The sequence below is a fragment of the Salmo trutta genome, chromosome 18 (assembly GCF_901001165.1).
Source record: "Salmo trutta chromosome 18, fSalTru1.1, whole genome shotgun sequence".
Taxonomy (NCBI): domain Eukaryota; kingdom Metazoa; phylum Chordata; class Actinopteri; order Salmoniformes; family Salmonidae; genus Salmo; species Salmo trutta.
Genome location: NC_042974.1, coordinates 28,259,219 through 28,280,417, shown reverse-complemented (window position 1 = coordinate 28,280,417; position 21,199 = coordinate 28,259,219). Strand labels below are relative to the sequence as shown.

Below are 21,199 nucleotides of genomic sequence, written 5' to 3'. Positions count from 1 at the left end.
TAATAACTCCAACCTAAGTGAATGTAAACTTCCGACTTCTACTGTATATTGTGGTCACAACATCGAATGGATTTGGACACTGCTTTAAAGCAAATTTCTGCAGCATTAGTAAAGATGTGATCAGTACATGTTGATTTCAATCCTGTGCTGTTTGTAACTACCCTGGTAGCTTGACTGATAACCTGAACCAGGATGCAGGCACTGGTTACAGTTTGAAGCTTTTTCTTGAGTGGGCAGCTTCAAGAAAGTCAGTATATTGAAAACATACCTCTCTGTTCATATCACATACTTTATCAAGCATTTCAAACACATTATCCAGATACTGACTGTTAGTACTTGGTGGTCTAGCGCAGCTTCCCACAAGAATGGGCTTTAGGTGAGGCAGATGAACCTGTAACCATATTATTTCAACAGTATTTAACATGCAATCCTCTCTAAGCTTTACAGGAATGTGGTTCTTGAATATAGACTGCAACACCGCCCCAATTGGCATTTTTGTATTTTCTGTAGATGTTATAACCATGTATTGCTACCACTGTATCATCAAAGGTATTATCTAAGTGAGAGATGGTCAGAATATGAATGTCATCTGTGTTGTGAATGAGCCTAGTCAGCCGCGGTACTAGTCACCTTGACATCTGTTACTAGCAAGTTGTTTCTTAAGCCATATATGTTAATGTGGGCTATTTTTTATCACTTTCCTGGATGCTTGATTGTTTTTATTGCTTTACTGAGAAGCTTATCAGCAGTAGACATGCTCATGTTATTAATATTTGAGCTGATAGTGAAGGGTAAGCAGCACACAGTGGACTTCCTACTAGGGCCTCAGTGCTAACAGCATAACTCTGGTTCATAGGCACATGATTACTGCATACAATAACTGTAGGATCAACAGAGGCATTCAGCGTAGTTAGGGAGACATAAATTAAGTTACTTACATTGTCTCTGCCAAAGCCCCTGGGATAATGTACATTTAATGCAGCATTATGACAACTCAGCAACACAATGGTAGGGATTAACTGAGCTGGTCTTAGGTCATTGATAAGTCATTGTCTCAATGCAGCCTTGAAATGCGTGGTCAGAGTCCAGGAACCAAGATGATTTGGATAGACTCCATCATTCCTGTAGAGCATCTTCTGTTTCCAGAATGTGTCGAAGTTCTCTATAAAAGTGATTCAAACAGAGCTACAGTAATATTTTAGCCAGGTGTGTAATGCCTGTAGCCTGCTGAATGTTTCACACTCGTAGCCAGTGGTGGGAAAAGTAAAGATACGTTAATAGAAAATTACTCAAAAGTGAAAGTCACCCCGTAAAATACTACTTGAGTAAAAGTCTAAAAGTATTTGGTTTTAAATATACTTAAGTATCAAAAGTAAATGTAATTGATTAATTGTACTTAAGTATTACAAGTATAAATAATTTCAGATTCCTTATATTAAGCAAACCAGACGGCAGCATTTTTTATTTTTTATTTTTATTTACGGATGGCCAGAGGCACACTCCAACACTCAGGCATCATTTACACATGAAGCATTTGTGTTTAGTGAGTCCGCCAGATCAGCTATTAGGGATGACCAGGGATGTTCTCTTGATTAGTGTGTGAATTGGACCATTTTATTTTCCTGCTAACCATTCAAAATGTAACAAGTACTTTTGGGTGTCAGGGAAAATGTATAGAGTAAAAACTACATTATTTTCTTTAGGAATGTAGTAAAGTAAAAGTTGTCAAAAATAAAAATAGTAAAGTACAGATACCCCAAAAAACTACTTAAGTAGTACTACGGCCCAACAATGGTACCAGACCTGAAACAATTGTCCGCTTTCTGGAATCTTTGAGGGCTAGAATCAGTTCTTTAAAATCTGTTTTCAGAAGTTCCGAGCTAGCCCTCCTGATGTTGTTTGACCCCACATGGACTACGACAACGTCAGTTCCAGGCATCTGTCGTAGAACGGTCGGAAGCAGCCTCGTAATGTCCTGTACTCGTTCCCCAGGATAGCGCAGGGTTTTTGCCCCGGGAACCAAGATGTTTCTTACAGTAGAACTGCTGATGACGACAGCTGGTGCAATGGCTGAAGAGGTCTGGCCGTTCTTTCCCCTCGTGGTTTCACAAACCTCTCGACACCGCAGCGACACTTCCACCAGGCCAGAGCGGCGTCCGGCTACTGGAGTAGAAGAGAAAGAAAAAGTAGGATTCCCCAGTAGCTTGTGCAGATTCACTACTTGTTTACTGAGATTAGCCACCTCACCCCTGTAGTCCTCTGCAAGCAAACAGTTGCTACATTGAAAGTCTGGACGGTCCACATTGTCCTGGATTAAAACAAAATGAACAAAGCTCCTGCAGCGTTGAAAATGTTTAATAACAACCACCTCTTAAGGAACGGACCCTTTTTTAAAAATGTTCGCCTAAAATGACATTCCCAAATGCCCAAATGTGCCTAATTTGTTTATTAACAACTTTTCATGTTCAAAACTGTATACTCTCCTCAAACAATAGCATGGTATTATTTCACTGTAATAGCTACTGTAAATTGGCCAGTGCAGTTAGCTTAAATTCTTGTTAATCTTTCTGCCAATATCAGATATGTCTATGTACTGGGAAATGTTCTTGTTACTTCCAACCTCATGCTAATCGCATGATCCTACGTTAGCTCAACCGCCCCGCAGGGGACCCACCGATCCTGAAGAAGTTTTTTTAATGTCAAAGTGGAATTATATTTTTAGAAATGTTGACAAATTAATTAAAAATGAAATGTTGAAATGTCTTGAGTGAATAAGTATTCAACCCCTTTGTTATGGCAAGCCGATATAAGTTCAGGAGTACAAAATGGCTTAACAAGTCACACGGACTCTGTGCAATAATAGTGTTTAACATGATATTTGAATGACTACCTCCTCTCTGTATCCCACACATACAATTATCTGTAAGGTCCCTCAGTAGAGCAGTGAATTTCAGACACAGATTCAACCACAAAGACCAGGGAGGTTTTCCAATGCCTCACAAAGAACGACACCTATTGTTATAGTTTTGAAGGGCATAGTTACAGTTTTGACTTAAATCGGCTTGAAAGTCTATGCCAAGACTTGAAAATTGCTGACTAGCAATGATTAACAACCACCTTGACAGAGCTTGGTTTTATTTGTATTTTTTAAGAATACAATCCAGGCGTGCAAAGCTCTTAGAGACTTACCCGGAACAGACTCAAAGCTGTAATCGCTGCCAATGGTGATTCTAACATGTATTGACTCAGGGGTGTGAATAGTTACGTGAATGAGATATTTATGTACAGTTGAAGTCGGAAGTTTACATACACTATAGGCTATGCAATTGTGTGAGAAAACAGAGTGATGGCCCCCGTTTAAAAAGAGGAGGATCCCATCAGCTTTCTATAGGCTAGGCCTTCTATATTTATTTCTCAACTTTCCTAATATTAAGTACTTTGTTTCTCTTTACAACAGGAGTATAGACTACCAGGCTGGCATGAAAATGAACCAGGGGAAAAGCGTCCTCCATTAGCTATTTAAGTGCATAGATGACGTGTATTGTTTTCCCCTGCCCCTGTTTAGAGACAGGTGCATGATAATGGTCCATTCTAAATCAAAACAAATTTCACACATATATTATTTAGTATATGTAAAGACAAGATTACATCAAGAATAGTCTGATGGGTGACAATATTAACCTATCACATGTGAATTATATATTATCACTTGTGGATGATGCCCAACGTAAGGCAAGAAATAAACTCTTTTTTTGTGACTTGTTCTAATCATAGTCGCACACGTCATGTAGCCTAGTCCATAGGCCTGTATGTTTTGATAAGGTTTGTATCACAACTAAAGTGGCCCAATAACTTCTTAAAATGAAGCACATGAATCCGCGTTACAAGGGGTGTAGAGCCTAACAGGTGTACATATGCAGCACGTGAGTTTCAAGTTTGGGGAAGATCATTTTCGCCATAAAAATGCACCTTTATAATAAGAGCATTACATGCATAATCACATTTGCAGTCACTTTTGATAATGGTGTTTTCCCACTAATGGAACATTCACGCTTATAGCCTACTGCCGTATACGCATTGCTGCACGTATAATGTGAAGAAATAGCCTAATAGTTTATCAACATTTTAAGCTAAACGTTCTGATCTGTTGTCAGCCTCATTGCGTAATTATTTTTTTGATGCTAGTGGTTAAATTAATTTGGGATCGATCTCATCCCACAACTGTCCCAGACTATGTATGGAATATTTATTTCTAGCACAGAATAGAATAGAATAGGTAAACTTTTGTACTGTGGGGGATAATATATTGACATAGGCTAGTGCTTTTACTGTTCGTTAGGCCTACTCATCTTGTTGGCTGACAAAAAGTAAATGTGGACAGTTCTTCCAATATCTTCAATATGCTCCTCAGAATTGGATAAGAACGCATGCAGTTGCGTCCCCAATGTGTCTGTCTTCACTTGTAGCCTGTGAGAAAGACCCGATGACGTGATGGATAGCCATGTGAGTGAGAGGTGCTTGTGAGTGAGAGGTGCTTCAGAGCACACAGCACTCAGGGGGAAGAGAATTATAATTATTATATTCAACCCAAGGACATAATGGCCACTGGCCACAAAAGGCATGGATTTTTTTAGGGGGCATTATGGCCACACATAGGGTATGCAAGTGCTTGTCAAATTGTAAATAAGAGACTCATGAAGTGTGTACAGCCTGCGCAAAAAACAAAGCAGAGTTCATGCCTTTTTTATTGTTCATTTTTTCAAATCATCATTAGATGATCATGCAGCCTTACAATGTTACGTTACTGCCTTATTCTAAAATGGGTTAAATAAAAATTCCTCAACAATCTACACACAATACCCCATATTGACAAAGCGAAAATGGGTTTTTGCAAATGTATTAAAAATAACAAACAGAAATACCTTATTAGCGTAAGTTTTCAGAACCTTTGTTGTGAGATTTGAAATTGAGCTCAGGTGCATCCTGTTTCCATTGATAATCCTTGAGTTGTTTCTACAACTTGATTGGAGTCCACCTGTGGTAAATTCAATTGATTGGACATGATTTGGAAAGGCACACACCTGTCTATATAAGTTCCCACAGTTGACAGTGCATATCACAGCAAACACCAAGCCATGAGGTCAAACGAATTGTCCGTAGAGCTCTGAGACAACATTGTGTCGAGGCACAGATCTGGGGAAGGGTACCAAAAAAGGGTACTGGGAAAGGGTACCTTCTGCAGCATTGAAGGTCCCCAAGAACACAGTGGCCTGCATCATTCTTAAATGGAAGAAGTTTGGAACCACCACGACTCTTCCTAGAGCTGGCTCCCCAGCCAAACTGAGAAATCAGGGGAGAAGGGCCTTGGTCAGGGAGGTGACCAATAACCTGATGGTCTCTCTGACAGAGCTCCAGAGTTCCTCTGTGGAGATGGGAGAACCTTCCAGAAGGTCACCATCTCTGTTGCACTCCACCAATCAGGCCTTTATGGTAGAGTGGCCAGACGGAAGCCACTCCTCAGTAAAAGGCCCATGACAGCACGCTTGGAGTTTGCCAAAAGCCACCTAAAGACTCACAGACCATGAGAAACAAGATTTTCTGTTCTGATGAAACCAAAATTGAACTCTTTGGCCTGAATGCCAAGCGTCACGTCTGGAGGAAACCTGGCACAATCCCTACGGTGAAGCATGGTGGTGGCAGCATCATGCTGTGGGGATGTTTTTCAGTGGCAGGGACTGGGAGACTATTCAGGATCGAGGCAAAGATGAACGGAGTAAAGTACAGAGATCCTTGAATAAAACCTGCTCCTGTGCTCTCAGGCCTTTAGACTGGGGTGGAGGTTCACTTTCCAACAGGACAGCGACCCTAAGCACACAGCCAAGACAACGCAGAAGTTGCTTCGGGACAAGTCGCTGAATGTCCTTGAGTGGCCCAGCCAGAGCCTGGACTTGAACCCGATCGAACATCTCTGGAGAGACCTGAAAATAGCTGTGCAGCAATGCTCCCCATCCAACCGGACAGAACTTGAGATGATCTGCAGAGAAGAACGGGAGAAACTCCCCAAATACAGGTGTACAAAGCTTGTAGTGTCATACCCCAAAATAATCGACGCTGTAATCGCTGCCAAAGGTGCTTCAACAAAGTACTGAGTAAATATGTCTGAATACTTATGTAGATTTTATATATATATTATAAATTGATTTGCATTTTAATGAGGGAAATAAGTATTTGACCCCTCTGCAAAACATGACTTAGTACTTGGTGGCAAAACCCTCGGTGGCAATCACAGTCAGACTTTTCTTGTAGTTGGCCACCAGGTTTGCACACATCTCAGGAGGGATTTTTGTCCCACTCCTCTTTGCAGATCTTCTCCAAGTCATTACGGTTTCGAGGCTGATGTTTGGCAACTCGAACCTTCAGCTCCCTCCACAGATTTTCTATGGGATTAAGGTCTGGAGACTGGCTAGGCCACTCCTTTGTTGCCTTGGCTGTGTGTTTTGGGTCATTGTCATGCTGGAATACCCATCCACGACCCATTTTCAATGCCCTGGCTGAGGGAAGGAGGTTCTCACCCAAGATTTGACGGTACATGGCCCCGTCCATTGTCCCTTTGATGCGGTGAAGTTGTCCTGTCCCCTTAGCAGAAAACCACCCCCAAAGCATAATGTTTCCACCTCCATGTTTGACGGTGGGGATGGTGTTCTTGGGGTCACGGCGAGTTGAGTTGATGCCAAAGAGCTCCATTTTGGTCTCATCTGACCACAACACTTTCACCCAGTTGTCCTCTGAATTATTCAGATGTTCATTGGCAAACTTCAAACGGGCATGGATATGTGCTTTCTTGAGCAGGGGGACCTTGCGGGTGCTGCAGGATTTCAGTCCTTCACGGCGTAGTGTGTTACCAATTGTTTTCTTGGTGACTATGGTCCCAGCTGCCTTGAGATCATTGACAAGATCCTCCCGTGTAGTTCTGGGCTGATTCCTCACCGTTCTCATGATCATTGCAACTCCACGAGGTGAGATCTTGCATGGAGCCCCAGGCCGAGGGAGATTGACAGTTCTTTTGTGTTCCTTCCATTTGCGAATAATCGCACCAACTGTTGTCACCTTCTCACCAAGCTGCTTGGCGATGGTCTTGTAGCCCATTCCAGCCTTGTGTAGGTCTACAATCTTGTCCCTGACATCCTTGGAGAGCTCTTTGGTCTTGGCCATGGTGGAGAGTTTGGAATCTGATTGATTGATTGCTTCTGTGGACAGGTGTCTTTTATACAGGTAACAAGCTGAGATTAGGAGCACTCCCTTTAAGAGTGTGCTCCTAATCTAAGCTCGTTACCTGTATAAAAGACACCTGGGAGCCAGAAATCTTTTTGATTGAGAGGGGGTCAAATACTTATTTCCCTCATTAAAATGCAAATCAATTTATAACATTTTTGACATGCGTTTTTCTGGATTTTTTGTTGTTATTCTGTCTCTCACTGTTCAAATAAACCTACCATTAAAATTATAGACTGATCATTTCTTTGTCAGTGGGCAAACGTACAAAATCAGATGGGGATCAAATACTTTTTGCCCTCACTGTAGGAGTACCTATTTCTTTGTTAACCGCTCAACATATTAAGCATCAACCTCTCCTTCCTTCTTTCCCTCCCTTAAGCTCCTTTCTATTTTGTTCAGCTTTGTTCAATTGAATTCTTCATACTATAAAATAATAGAAAATAATTCCACAGAATTCTAAGCAAATCTTGTCTGCTAAATGAACTAGTGTAGCCCACAGCCATATGGCATAGCCAGATCAGGACCTAACATAAGGACAACTCATATGCTATTCTGTTCTTCTGAAACAGACTACATTTTCTTCATATCATGTTTCTTTAGACCTGTCTAAAATAAATAATGGATTTATTGTGAAGGTGTAAGCTACATTACATGGATTTATTAGACTTTTTAAAATGTAGATGTTCCAAAGGTCTGCATCAGTGGCTTGTAGGCTATGTGTGGAAGCCAGGAGATGCTAAATGTGTTTGTTAATTACCGGTCAATTACTTTGAGACCGGCAGTTATTTGCTTGACAATCACCGGCTGATGAAATTTCGTGACCGCCACAGCCCTAATCAATGCATCACCATGGAGGACTACTATTATAATGGAGTGGATGGCACAGAATTAAGAAATAACTATTTAAACTCCGGTAGCCTAAGTAACCTTTTACAGAGTGGCATTACAGAATTTGCCATTCCACATGTGGAAATATTGCTACTGCAACATGTTAACAGCACCTTTACACATGTGAGGAGGAAAGCACTATTTTACCCCCATGTGTGAACTTGCAATTTCACATGTGAAAGTGACATTTACACGTGTCCACTGGGCACAGACGTCAATTCAATGTCTATTCCAAATTGGTTCATCATTATTTCATTGAAATGACATGGGGAAAACGTTGATTCTACCAGTGTGTACACAGTGAGTGAACTTTTCTTACATGTGAAACTGCAAATCTGATTTACACATGTTAATGTTTCCAAATGTGAACGTGCAATTCCACATGTGAAAATCGTACTTTTCTTACATTTTTTTATTATTATTATTGAATTATTATGTAAGGGAGGAAAGGAATAACCTACTGTTTTTTGGCAAACTCCAAAGTCCTCTGATAATATTAGTCCTGTGCTTTTGACAGGTGTCGCTTGAGAAACAAAACAAGAACTGATTTGATAATTTGATGATGAAAACAAAGTCCTGCACATATATTTCATATGAATAGCCTACAAATACCACTTTTAACAGTGAATCCTTTTTGTTTAGGTCTATACGCTTTGTGCTAATGAATTTAAGTTGAACATTGCCAAAGTTTAATGAAATGTGCAATAAAAAAAAGTATGTTGCCTGGCCTGGCTGTTGATGTAAGAATTAGATCCCAAAGCAGTGACCCCCCCCCCCCCCCCTGAGCTAAACTTTTTGGAAAGGGCAAGTTCACTTTCTCACTTATTAACTCATCTTAAGTCTGTTCAGCAGCTCACATCAGCAGGATGGGTGGCATTTGGATTAGGAGGGACGTCTAATGTAGATCGCTAAAATAATGATCATGATCACACTTCCTCAATATTACCTTAAGGACAGAACTACATCAACTTAAATGGAAAGAATAAATCCATTAAAAGCAAGTTTGATGTCTAACAACAATAGAATGCCAATAAAATGAAAGGTGAAGTTTATACTTCAGGCGTTGGCGGGACTTTTAAAGATATTACCGCAATTATGACTACCTTGGTTGAAATGAAAGCTGTTTCAGTGCAGGACACCTTTCTGACAGCCACTTGTTATGTGGTAGAATTCCAAGTCACACTGCAATAATTGTAATATTCCTAATGTATCTGATTTTCATTGTTTTGCTGCAGGTCAAAGCGCCCAGCTTTGCAAAGTGCCACCGCAAGAATCGACTCTCCCATGCAACAGATCCCTCACCAGAAGGTAAGCATGACAGCACCTTCAGAGACGTCACACACTCGGCCAGAAACACTCTGTTCGGTCTCACTCTACCAAAAATATTCAGCACAACGAATACTCAGTTTTCATACTTCCCTAGTTGTAGAATTTCAGTAGCCTGCACTTATAAAGAAAGGATACACACACTAACAAGCGCAAACACACACACACACTTTTCAGTCACACTCATATGGGATCGAGTGGTTTGAGGACTCTCAGTGAAACCAGTACCTCCTCTCAGACCAGAGGCATCAGGGGAGAGAGCTCCAGAAAGCTCCATGCAAAGGTCCTCCATTAGGGGTTTAAGGAGCAACAGAGGCAGCACATCCAGCTCTGGGGTCTGTGAGAACAGCCCTGGACCTTGCTAGTCTGATCTTCTCAGAATTGTACACTCTCTGTGGGGAGCCATGTGCAGGGTGCCTATGTGAAGTCTCTCACTGCCCCCTACTGGTGATATTGGTGATAACGCAGCACCCACCCCTGCCTTCCAAGTATAACTTCATACAACTCTATTTTTGAATTTGATAGAGTACCTTTGGCTTTGTTCTCTCTGACCACCCGTCTATCTGTCTTCCCCCTTATCCACATCTCTCCCCTCCTGAAGGGTCAAACAACCCAAATCAATGGCGGCCTCTCGGCCTGCAATACCTCCTCCGTGTCACTAGAGGCGTCTGGCGAGACAAACTCCTACTCAGGGTCGCCCACCAAGAGGCAAACGCCAAGCCCCGGGGGCAAGACGACCCCCACAAAGAAGGCGCAGTATAACACCCCTATTGGGCTGTACTCTGCTGAGACCCTGCGAGAGATGGCTCAGCTCCAGGAGAGCCACAGAGGAAAGGGCTCTGCAGCAGGCCTCTCAGTGGGGTACGTAACCAAGTGTAAAAGGCCAGGGAGCCTGGTAGTAGCAGCAGCAGCCAGGGGTGGCTAGGCCTGTTTAACCCCATAGTGGAGAAGAGGGGGTTGGGTACAAGCTCCGGGTAGAAGGATCAGCTAACCCTCTCCAAAACCTTCAACATTTGGAGAACCCCCCCCCCCCCCCCCAACCATAGATCAGTGTCTATGTCTAACTTCAGCCTACTCCAAGGGGTTCCAGCCTACTCCACCCAGTCCCTGCTGCTCTGCCCTTGTGGGACAGAAGGATGGAAAGAGTCTCAGAACATTCAGATTTAGCTGTGTATTCTCATCCTGAGCTGGCCTCTAGACAGCTTGGTTCCCCCTGTTGGTCCTAGTGATTCAGGTTGCCCCAGATGGGAATGTGCATTAGAGGCAGCACGGTCCTTGTAAAGCCCCCTAGCTCAGCCTGGTGGCCCTCCTCCAGGTAATACAAAGAGCCCACGGGAGATTAGGTGTCCCCTCTGCCGAAATACACGCCGTGACGTCCCAGACAAGCCTTACAGTACGTGTGTATCTGAAGAGATCAACCAAACCATTGCTTTAAACGTGGCCAGGGTGGCTGAAGTGACTGCACAGTGAGATCGGGGATCGTTTTTTAGTACGTGTCTGATGTGTCAATGAAATGCTAATAGCGTCATTTTAATATGAGAAAGTCCGAGGTGAATCGCTAAGTGCAGTGCTATATCAGTCTTTGTGGTGAACACTGTGCGCTAGCGTTCCTCTAGTGCTAATCTTAACGAGACTTCAAACAATAATTGCGGAGATTACTCTGTCACCGTCCCGACGGTCCAGGGCAAGCACCTGTTCTTGTCATCTCTTTAACAGGCCTTGTAATGGCTGGGTTCAGGTTTCTCTCTCCTCTGCTGTGCTAAACATACACTACCGAAATATATCTGCCTGTCTCATCTGGCCCTCTCGCTTCACCTCTCTCTCTCCCTTTCTCTCTCTCTTTATCTCGCTTTCTGTCCTCATCTACAACACACGCAGTACGAAAATATCGCTCTCTCGCCTGTTGCACTCTCTCTCTTCCACTTTATCTCTTTATCACTTCGTACCACTGCTCTGACATAAGCAGAGTCTGTTATTTTTCTCTCTCTATATATATATATATATATGTGTGTATGTATATATATATATATATAAATATATATATGTGTATATATATATATATGTATGCATGTATGTATGTATGTGTGTGTGTTATATATTTAAGGAGCCTGCAATGCCATGGCTTTATATCAGTGACGGACAAGCCTCAGTAATCATAGTCGAGGATGAACATCAACAAAGGTGAAAACCTCTTTGTCACTGTAGGCTTTCACTGTTGCATTGTGTGATTCCCAGTGAACTCAGTCAGTCTTCACCCACTTCTGTCTATCACTCCATTTTCTCCTGTCCTATTCTCTCATCTCTGACACACATTGCGGCTTGCCTTTCACGCCACATGAGCAACCTTGTGGAGGTGGATTGTCGAGTGTAATTGTGTTGTTGACCACTGTCTCTTTCTCTCTTCTCCACTGCCGCTGCCTCAGGTTATTTTCAACACTCCTGCCAAGTTAGTACTTCCTGGATGTGGTGTAGTAGCGTGTGTCCAAACAATTGTGTGGTTTAGCTGTGTGGTGTAGTGTCATGTTGTTGTTCTTGTGTCAGTCTCTTTGGTGTGAAGTGGATGTGCATTGTCTTGGCTTGCTGTGTAGTGATTCTGCCTTTTGAGATGGATGAGCAGTTCTAGTGTCGGTATTCATAATGACCTTTTTCGGTTTGCAATGTAAAGGTCGTCAAAGTCCGCCAGAGAACGTCTAATAAATCTTAACCTCAGTCTCATGAAAGAAAAACAAAAAAACGTTGCCTGCGAACCCTCACAGACAAGATCCCTTGTTCATTAATAGTGTTTTTGGAAAAAATGTTCTTAGAGAATAAAGGTCATTTTCTGGCTTAATGCTAAATTCTCCCATAAGCCATCAACCATGTACATATGACATTTAGGTAGAGAGTGTGGAAGTGTGAAGCTTCCCATTGATAGATGGGTAATACGATGTAAAGAAGAGAAGGGAAAAAAAGAAGAAAAAAACTATAATTTGCAGGTCATTTTGAAACTCTGCACGATGCAATGGTCCAATAAATGATCCTTTCTATTTTTGCAGCTCGACAGTGCATGCTTACATTAACATCTCCATTTGCTCTTTTATCTTGATCAGTTTACTTGTGGGCCAGTTGTAGAACACCATCTGAGCCTGTGGACTGATGCTCCCACATACCTGGGAGGGTTGACCTGTGTATCTTGAGGGAAACCTGAGTGTGTGTGTGTGCAGATATGTGAGCTGTGCTGTGCCTGCTCTACTGAGAGATTTACTGTAGACGGCATGTTTTCTGTGTAACATACAGCGCCTCTATGGCAACTGATCTGCCTTTCCCTCCAAAGCCCCACACTGTTGTAGTAGCCGGGTAGCAAATCTCTCGTGCATTAGCCAACTCTTTTGTTGTGCCACCCATTGTTTTGCAATGCATGATCATGTTCCACATGGCAGTACACACGAGAGAGGAGTTGGCTAAAGCACAAACAGATCTGCTAGCAGGCTATTACACTGTTGAACTTTCCTTCTCACACAACTTCTCCTTCTACTACCACCCTCCTCCTTCCCTTTCCCCTCTTTTCCCCTGTCTCTTCCCTTCTTCTCCTCTTCACCCTCCCCGTCACAACCCTGCCGCCTTCCTCCGGACCCTCCACCGCTCTCCACAACAGCAACGAGTACATCCCCAACTTCAACCCCAATGTGCTGAAGGACACTGCCCTGTCCACCCACAAACCCATCGAGGTGAAGGGTCCTGGGGGCAAGGCCACCATCATCCATGCCCAGTACAACACCCCCATTAGCATGTACTCCCAGGACGCCATCATGGACGCCATCGCCGGACAGTCCCAGTCCAAGGGCCACGAGGGCGGGTAAGACCCTCCTTCCTCTGCACTCCCTCCCTCCCTTTCCTTGTCTCCTCCCCCCACCCAGTCTTTCTAGCTTTCCTACCCAGTCTGCATGACTTCAATACACTCTTAGAAAAAAAGGTGCTATCTCGAACCTTAAAGGGTTCTTCGGCTGTCCCCCATAGGAAGAACCATTTGAATAACCCTTATTGGTTCCAGGTAAAAACCCTTTTTTTCTAAGAGGGTAGTACCCCTCCTTTCCTCTGCACTGCTGGCTGTGCTGAACTAGTCTGGCACTGCAGCGTAGTGTAGGCGCGCTGTGCTGGAGAAACTAAAACCACAGACTGACTTCATCAGGATGTCTTATCAGGGTCTAATGATCTAGGATTGTTACCATCCTTTAAAATGGTTGTACAGTTCTGAAAGTCCTAAGTGCCTTCTGTATGTGTCGAGAAGGAGCATACATGCAACACAGATTGTTTGTAAAAGGTAGCAGTGAGATCTGTGTGTTCAAAGGTGGTGTTGGTTGTGTGTTGGTGCAATGCTCCGGTTTTGACTGTTAGTTTTGTGGTTGATTTACTACTGTATTGCCTGGTGCTGGAAGGGGTTTGGTTTTGTGCACCAAGGCACAGATGTAGTATATTTATAAAGGCTTATTCCTCGTTACAAAGGCAGGTCACCTGTTGCTGTATTCAAGTGTATTTGTTAGATTCTTTCCATTAGTTCTCTGAACGTCTTCATGCCGTGCTCACCGTCAAGCATAAAACCACCAAGTTAGTCACCAAGCCTTCCCTGATTCATTTACATATCCTCACCCATGATTACCTTTCAAATACTTGGAGATCTCAGTACACACATCATATTCAGCTAGTTACCGTTGCAAAATGGATCATTTCATGAAAGGGACCGTAAACTCTTGATTTGTATCAGTGTATGTAAATACGTAGACACACATGCTTCCTGTAAACAGGCAAATTGTTTTGTTCATATGTGGAGAAAAGCATCCTTTTTCTGGGTGAGTTTGAGGAAAACTAAGGCTCTCACTCTGACATCCCCTATGGGATTCATATCTAATCCTCCCTCTCTCACTTCCTTGGTTCCTCCACAACCAACCCCATCACTGCACTGTCGATCCCACGCACCATGACATGCTGCTCTCTCCCCCCCCACCCCTCTTCATCCATCCACGACTCCACCTCGCCCGCTCGCCCTGCCCCACCCCATCCCTGCTGTACAGAGAGGAAGTCCCAGCCGGCTCCCCCTTGGTGTAAGTAGACCGCTCTGTGACAACCTATGGAGCACAGCCTGTGTGCTGTCTCTTCATATCCCTCCGCCGCCTCCTCCATGTCCGTTTCCCTCACTACTCTTTGCTTGTCCACCTCGCTCGTCCCAAACCTCTCTGCTAACCCAATACGTCCTCACACTGAATGGAGGGTCTGTATTTGTTACCCATGGCAATTTTCGACACACACCACCAATTGTCGTAGTTTGTGGGTTGATGGAAGGACGTCTAGAATTGCCGGATATTGCCTCTGCACCCTTAATCCAATGATGACGTCATAGTTTGACGGGGGTTGATTGCAGAGCAGCTGTTTGTAGAGAACATCACTATATGGTGTGTGGCTCTTTATCAATGACTATCTGATTACTAACAAACAATTTTCCATTCAGTTGGAAAATTGTGCTGAAATTGTGCTGTTTTGAAATGTATCGAAAACATCCATCGATTTAGACGTTTTCATGCCATACATTATTTGAGTTTTTAGAAAAGCACAGAGTGAGGTGCAAACCGATATTGCCTACAGGTCAACCACAGGATCATAATTGTGTTATTTGGCAGTTTCGCCATCTCCATCAATCATTCCCCACTCCACTCATTCCTCCAGTCTCCATAATGTTCTGGTCATGGTGTTGCAAACCGTTTCTTTTAAAGGGTGTCCACTCCGCCGCTGGCTACACAGGGATTCTTTATGTTTCAAGGCTCTCTGTAAAATAGGTTTTATTGACTGCTGTGATGTTATCAAAAGTCAATTCTCTCTTGAATTGCAACAAAAAAGAAATGCATGATTTATATGGATATAAAAAAGGAAACTAATGGAGGAGGGACACATTGAAGTGCCGGCCTCAGCTAGGTGGCCAGAACTACTCTGACCCTCCTAATCAGTACTCAGGGAATGCGCAGCTGACTAGCAATAGTTATGCCATGTACCAGGAACTATACTGGTTTAATAACGACACTAAACGGAATGTTCTGAGCTCTTTCCTCCTCCTGCTGAAGGTACACTATTTATTTATTTTTTTATTGTTTGAAATGATATTTCTGAAGTATGCTGTTGAGGAAAGATACCACAGGGTCCAAGCTAGCTAGTAGCTATGCAGCCATAATGCTTCACATGCAAGCTTCTGAAAATAGGAAACTATTAGACAGCTTTTTAGCATTCCATCACTGGTTTGTGTGAGCGTAAGCTGGCGGATGCTCCTTTTTAATGTCCAGTTTTTAAGCCCCTCTCTTGCAGCTCCCCTTATGCAAGACCAATCTTGTTTTTGACATCACACTATGAAATAGGTCTTCTCCCGATTCCCCTAAATGCTCCTTAGTCATCCAAGCAGGCTACACAAGTTAGTTATAGTATATGTATACCCTCAGACATGCCCCAATAATAAATCATCACCACTGGGCTGCAGTTTCTGAACACTGTGATCAGAAACCCGAATAACAACCCCCAAACCCTATACGCCCTGATGGCGATGGTGGGTAGGAATTAGTGGCAGTGTGACGAGCCAGCCCTCTCTCTGTGGTTCCAGTTCACTCCCTGTAAAAGACGCTCAGGTAGACAGTGCCTCCCCAGTGTATCAGGCTGTCATCAAGACTGCAGACAGGGACACGGAGTTGAATGACTGGGCCCGCAGCTCCTCCCAGGTGCAGTCCAAGTCCTTCCGCCTCCTCGCCCACATCACGGGAACGGAGTTCAGTAAGTAGTGCTATTCTATTTCTGTTTCATTTAGATTAGTCTACCCTTCTTACCAGGCCAAACACTCAGTTACTGATGGTTCCTCTTCTGTCTTCTTCTTCCCTCTCTCTCGCCCTCTCTCTGTCTCTCTGTCTCTCTCTCTCTCGCTCTGTGTCTCTTTCTCTCTGTGTCTCTCCTGTAGTGCAAGACCCAGACGTGGAACATCTGAGGAAATCAAGGTAGGCAGCTAGCAGCAGCGACCGGTGGCCTAGCAGAAAAGCTACATTTAGGCATTGCTCCAGACCAGACCATATGAGCCCAGAGCAGAGTTCCTGCTGTGAGCTAGGGGGTCAAGGGTCACAGGGTCACTCAGCCCTGCTTCAGGCCCCAACTCCACACCACTCTCTGTGCTGAACTTGAAGGTTAGCATGTGACTCATGTCATTCTGAGCCAACAGTAAGAATAGTCTGAAGTGTACCGATACTGCAGTGCCCCTCACATGGATTACAAATAGCCCTCATGATGAGCTTACACAAGTTCCCAGCAGTCTGTTAGACTCTTCCAGCTGAAACGACACAGAACGTGTATCACTTTTTTGTTTTCTCATTAGTGATTTCTCATGCCTGAGATAATTCATCAGGGACCCTGATACAGTATAGTGCAGGACATCATAGACCCACCCAGGAGTGGGGTTGATTTGTGTTTGTGGAGAATTTGGAAGCCCCCAGTGCACTCTTACCCTCACAGGACTCAGGCAGGGGAGTGGAGGCCACAGTCCCTAACCCATCTCTCATCCCCCCTTTTCTCCCTCTCTCTTTCTTCCCCCTTTTCCTTTTTGTCTTTCCTCATGCCACAGGGAAAGGTTTGACACAGAATTTAAAGGCCCACGTTTTGCCAAATTGAAAAATTGGCACAATGGCCTGTCTGCTCAAATCCTTAACGTGCCAGAAAAAGCCCTGGTTTAAAAGACGCGTCAGACCCAATGTAACTGTAGCAATCAGAGAAGGGTAGAGCAGGTGAGTGAGGAGAAGGTCAGGCTAAAGATACTGGAATGTGAGTTAGTGGAAAGAGGTTTGTTCAATACTTGTTGATCACATGTTGTAATGGAGATTTTAGCCCAATGTCATCTTTCCCTCTAATTCTGGCTTTGAAAGTTGATCCTAGTTTTCAAAATGAATTGCAGCGGTATAAAAAGTTGGATTGTATTTCAACCTTAAATTAGTACTATTTGAGTTTCACATTGTGATATAAGTATGAATAAAAACGATACCACTGTGAACGAAACACATTTTTCCTTTGGTTGCTTTTGTATCAGATTTTTTTCTCTGAAAACATAAGAGATTCAGTTTTGATGTAGCAGTTTATAAGCTTTAAATGGAAGTTATAGGGGAAATAGTTGCTTACCTTTAAGGCATAGCAGCATAACACCCTCTTAGAGACCATAAACAATTATAGATACAGGTCTAGGATCTTAATTTGATCACTCTTTTGTTGTTGAGAATTTTCCTGCACCACAGGAAATGCAGATGAGCTTCATGATTTAAATAAATTAACTGAAAACACTCAATAACACAGTTATATTAACAGTATTGCACTTTTCATGTAGCCCAATTTTGACCAAGTAATAACTTAACCACCAATCAAGCAACAATATATGGACTAACCGTTCAAATCCTGTTGATGCAGGATTATTTTGCTGTGACAATACTGGTCAAATTGAGATCCTACATCTGTATGATTCATCAAAAACTCTAAATAAAATCAGTTGTTTCAAAGCCACTCCCAAGGAACCATTACATAGAACATAACAGAGATCTCAAGGCTCCAATTTAGGAGCAACAATTCCCCAATATCAACCAAAGTCGTAATTATTCTTAATATGAATCACTCACAGATGAAACATGGCTTGTTTGTTTCCTTATCCTCGGGCTCTGGCTCATTGGAATGTGTAGAGAGCAGCAAACCCTTGCAGCCTATGAGAAAGTGAGGAATTAGAGAATTGCCCAGAGAGAGAGTGAATGGCATAAAGTAAAGTGGACTATTACAGTGATAATCAGGAGTGCTGCCTGCATTGTGCATTGCACTGACTTTTTAAAAAGATTAAAGGATAGGCTCCAGTCTGGCTCATGGCCAGATGGCCACATGATTACAAGTATGACTTTAATCAGAGGGAACATTACATATACATATATACACATATATACACATACATACAACTTGACCTAGACAAAACAGAGATATTTTATATAATGTAAGTGGCTTTGGAATATCTAATAACCAAGCTACATTGCCTCATATAGAGTGCAGTGGTGGAAAAAGTACCCAAATGTAAAAGTAAAGAGACCTTAATACAAAATGACTCAAGTAAAAGTGAAAGTCACCCAGTAAAAATGATTCTTGAGTAAAAGTCAAAGTATTTGGTTTTAAATATACTTAAGTATCAACAGTAAATGGAATTGCTAAAATATACTTAAGTATCAAAAGTATCAAATTCCTTATTATACTGTCACGGTTGTCGTCTTCGTCTTCTGACGATATAACGAAATCATCGTCGGAAAAGGTAGACCAATACGCAGCAGGTACATGTATGCTCATTTTGACTTTTATTTAACAATCAAAAGAACACTCCAAAACAAACAAACCACGAAAACGACCGAACAACAAAACAGTCTGGCAAAGCCTAGGGCTGAACACAGAACAATCACCCACAACAAACACAAACACACCCTCATATATGGGACTCTCAATCAAAGGCAGATAGACAACACCTGCCTTCAACTGAGAGTCCCAACCCCAATTAACCAACATAGAAACACACTCACCAGACTAGACATAGAAATACATACACATAGACTATAAACCAAAACCCCGGAAATACTAAATCAAACACCCTTAAACCAAACACACCATCCTGAACCACATAAAACAAATACCCTCTGTCACGTCCTGACCAAACTACAATACTAATTAACCCTTATACTGGCCAGGACGTGACATATACAAACTAGACGGCACAACGTTTATATATTTCTATTTACGTAGTACTTAAGTAAAAAATACTTTGAAGTACTTCTTAAGTCGTTTTTTGGGGCACATTCCAACACTCTGACATTAATTTACAAATGAAGCATTTGTGTTCAGGTAGTCCGCCAGATCAGAGACAGTAGGGATGACCAGGGATGTTCTCTTGATATGTGAAGTACGTGAATTGGACTATTTTCCTGTCAAAATGTAATGAGTACGTTTGGGTGTTAGGGAAAATGTATGGAGTAAAAAGCTGACCAAAAGCTGTACATTGTTTTCTTTAGGAATGTAGTACTTTAAAGTATTTTTACTTAAGTACTTTACACCACTGATAGAGTGTGATAAGATATTTATGACCAATAACATCGTTCAATCACTTTGAGATTGTATTCCGAAAAAGTTCTTTAGAAAGACTGTAGAAATAAACCAAGCTAATGTTCATATTACCCACAGAAGGATGAACTGACGTGCTTCATTGGTACACCATTTAGAAAACAAGGCTTTGATCTTCTCCACACATGCCATTTAGTCTGTTACACGGAGCGATTACTGTATTATTATTGTACTCAGCCATCATTAGCTCTAATATAATCATGCCATCAATTGTGAGATTCCCTAAACAGAGGTCAATATTATGTTGATTGTCTGTTATTACATAGGAGCAGTATTATATCAATGGTCTGTCCATTTAGGCCTTGTCGAGGCAAGAGTCTCTAGCTGCTACTATAGGGAGGTCAGACGTGGCTGAAGGGACTATCATATCAGGAGGGAAGTACAGCCGTCAGACAACACCCTGTTGGGCGTCGTCCCGTCCTCCCGCGTAAGACAGGAGAACAGGAAGTCAAATATGTGAGTAGTGAGGTTTGGCGAGGCCATGTTTGAAGGCGTTGAAAGCCCTTTGAAAGGTAACTCTGCTTGTATGGTTGTCACATAGGGGAGCTGCTGTTACTTAGCTCTGCTGTGGGCTGATGAATGGATTATTAATGCCCGTCTGTAACTGTTGGTAACCTCTGCTAACTGCCTCTTCCCTTCCTCCTCACCTCCCCTGAGAGAGATTTCCACCTGCATGCAATGCATGCACAGGAAGACAGTGTGTTTGCACTGGAGTGCCTCTGGGTGGCTGACCCCCTCTCGCCCTTTATCGCTCCTTCTCTTCATCCTCCTCTATCATACATCGGCCTCAGTCTCCGTCCCCCAAAACAGAATCTCATTCTCCACTTCAGTTCCACTAGAGTATTCTAGGCCTCCTGTACCTCACTCCCCCTCTTTATTTCCAGCACAGATTCAAGAACTGACACACCAAACATTCCTTAACATCAGGACAGGCGTCATTGCTTCACATCAAATTTCGGCACGTCACTACATGGCTATCCTACTCGCTCATCCCACCCTCACCGCGAAATTAGTGGAAGGTCATTCGGTGTGTGTGCTCAGTTCCCATGTGGTCGGCAAGATTCTTTTTTTTTTTGCAGTTGGTGACTTCTAGGGCCCATTTCAGGGGCCTAGTGCCCATGTGACTTCCCATCTTCGTATCGTCTCTTTTAGAAAATGATATTGTTTTGGAAAGCGTCAAGGACCGTAGGGGTTGTCTCAATATTATAGATAAGCTTGTGACAGTCGGCGATACGAAGTTGTATTGTAGGTTTAATCCATGGGACCAATCACAGTTCGGACCGTCAAGTCGGTAGAGTTGATTCGGGCCTATGTACCATTCGAGAATCCATGTAAAGGGCACAGAAGGTGAGGGGGTACCTGTTGACAGCTACAGTATGTGTTTGTGTCGGTCTTCATGTTGTGTGTCTGACTCATTTCGTTCCCTTGTCTTAGAGTCTTGCCTGTAGCACCTGTTAGTCAGTGTTTTCCTCATCTACTACAGCTCTGCAGTAAGCCATCTCCCTCCCTCAACCCCCACTCACAAATCCTA

The 21,199-nt window shown here is 42.9% G+C and overlaps 1 protein-coding gene and 1 long non-coding RNA gene across 12 annotated transcripts in view; one reads left to right on the top strand and one right to left on the bottom strand.

The window, feature by feature from the left end:
- ldb3a (LIM domain binding 3a) overlaps window positions 1–21,199 on the top strand; it is a 74,245-nt gene that overhangs the window by 37,199 nt on the left and 15,847 nt on the right. For 3 of the 11 annotated variants that reach the window (XM_029698211.1, XM_029698207.1, XM_029698206.1), the window contains exons 3-4: window positions 9,399–9,471; window positions 10,091–10,350. In XM_029698211.1, coding sequence (XP_029554071.1) covers window positions 9,399–9,471; window positions 10,091–10,350 — 333 coding nt within the window. Of the gene's footprint in view, window positions 1–9,398; window positions 9,472–10,090; window positions 10,351–11,912; window positions 11,936–13,123; window positions 13,325–14,537; window positions 14,568–16,105; window positions 16,273–16,453; window positions 16,491–17,107; window positions 17,540–21,199 lie in introns of those variants that run through there. The other 8 variants (XM_029698212.1, XM_029698209.1, XM_029698213.1 and 5 more) reach the window with 6 other exon arrangements.
- The window catches only part of LOC115153133 (uncharacterized), a 34,784-nt gene continuing 31,347 nt past the window's right edge, over window positions 17,763–21,199 (bottom strand). The window contains exon 3 of the long non-coding RNA XR_003867644.1: window positions 17,763–18,224. This is a non-coding gene — a long non-coding RNA (uncharacterized LOC115153133). The remainder of the gene's footprint in view (window positions 18,225–21,199) is intronic.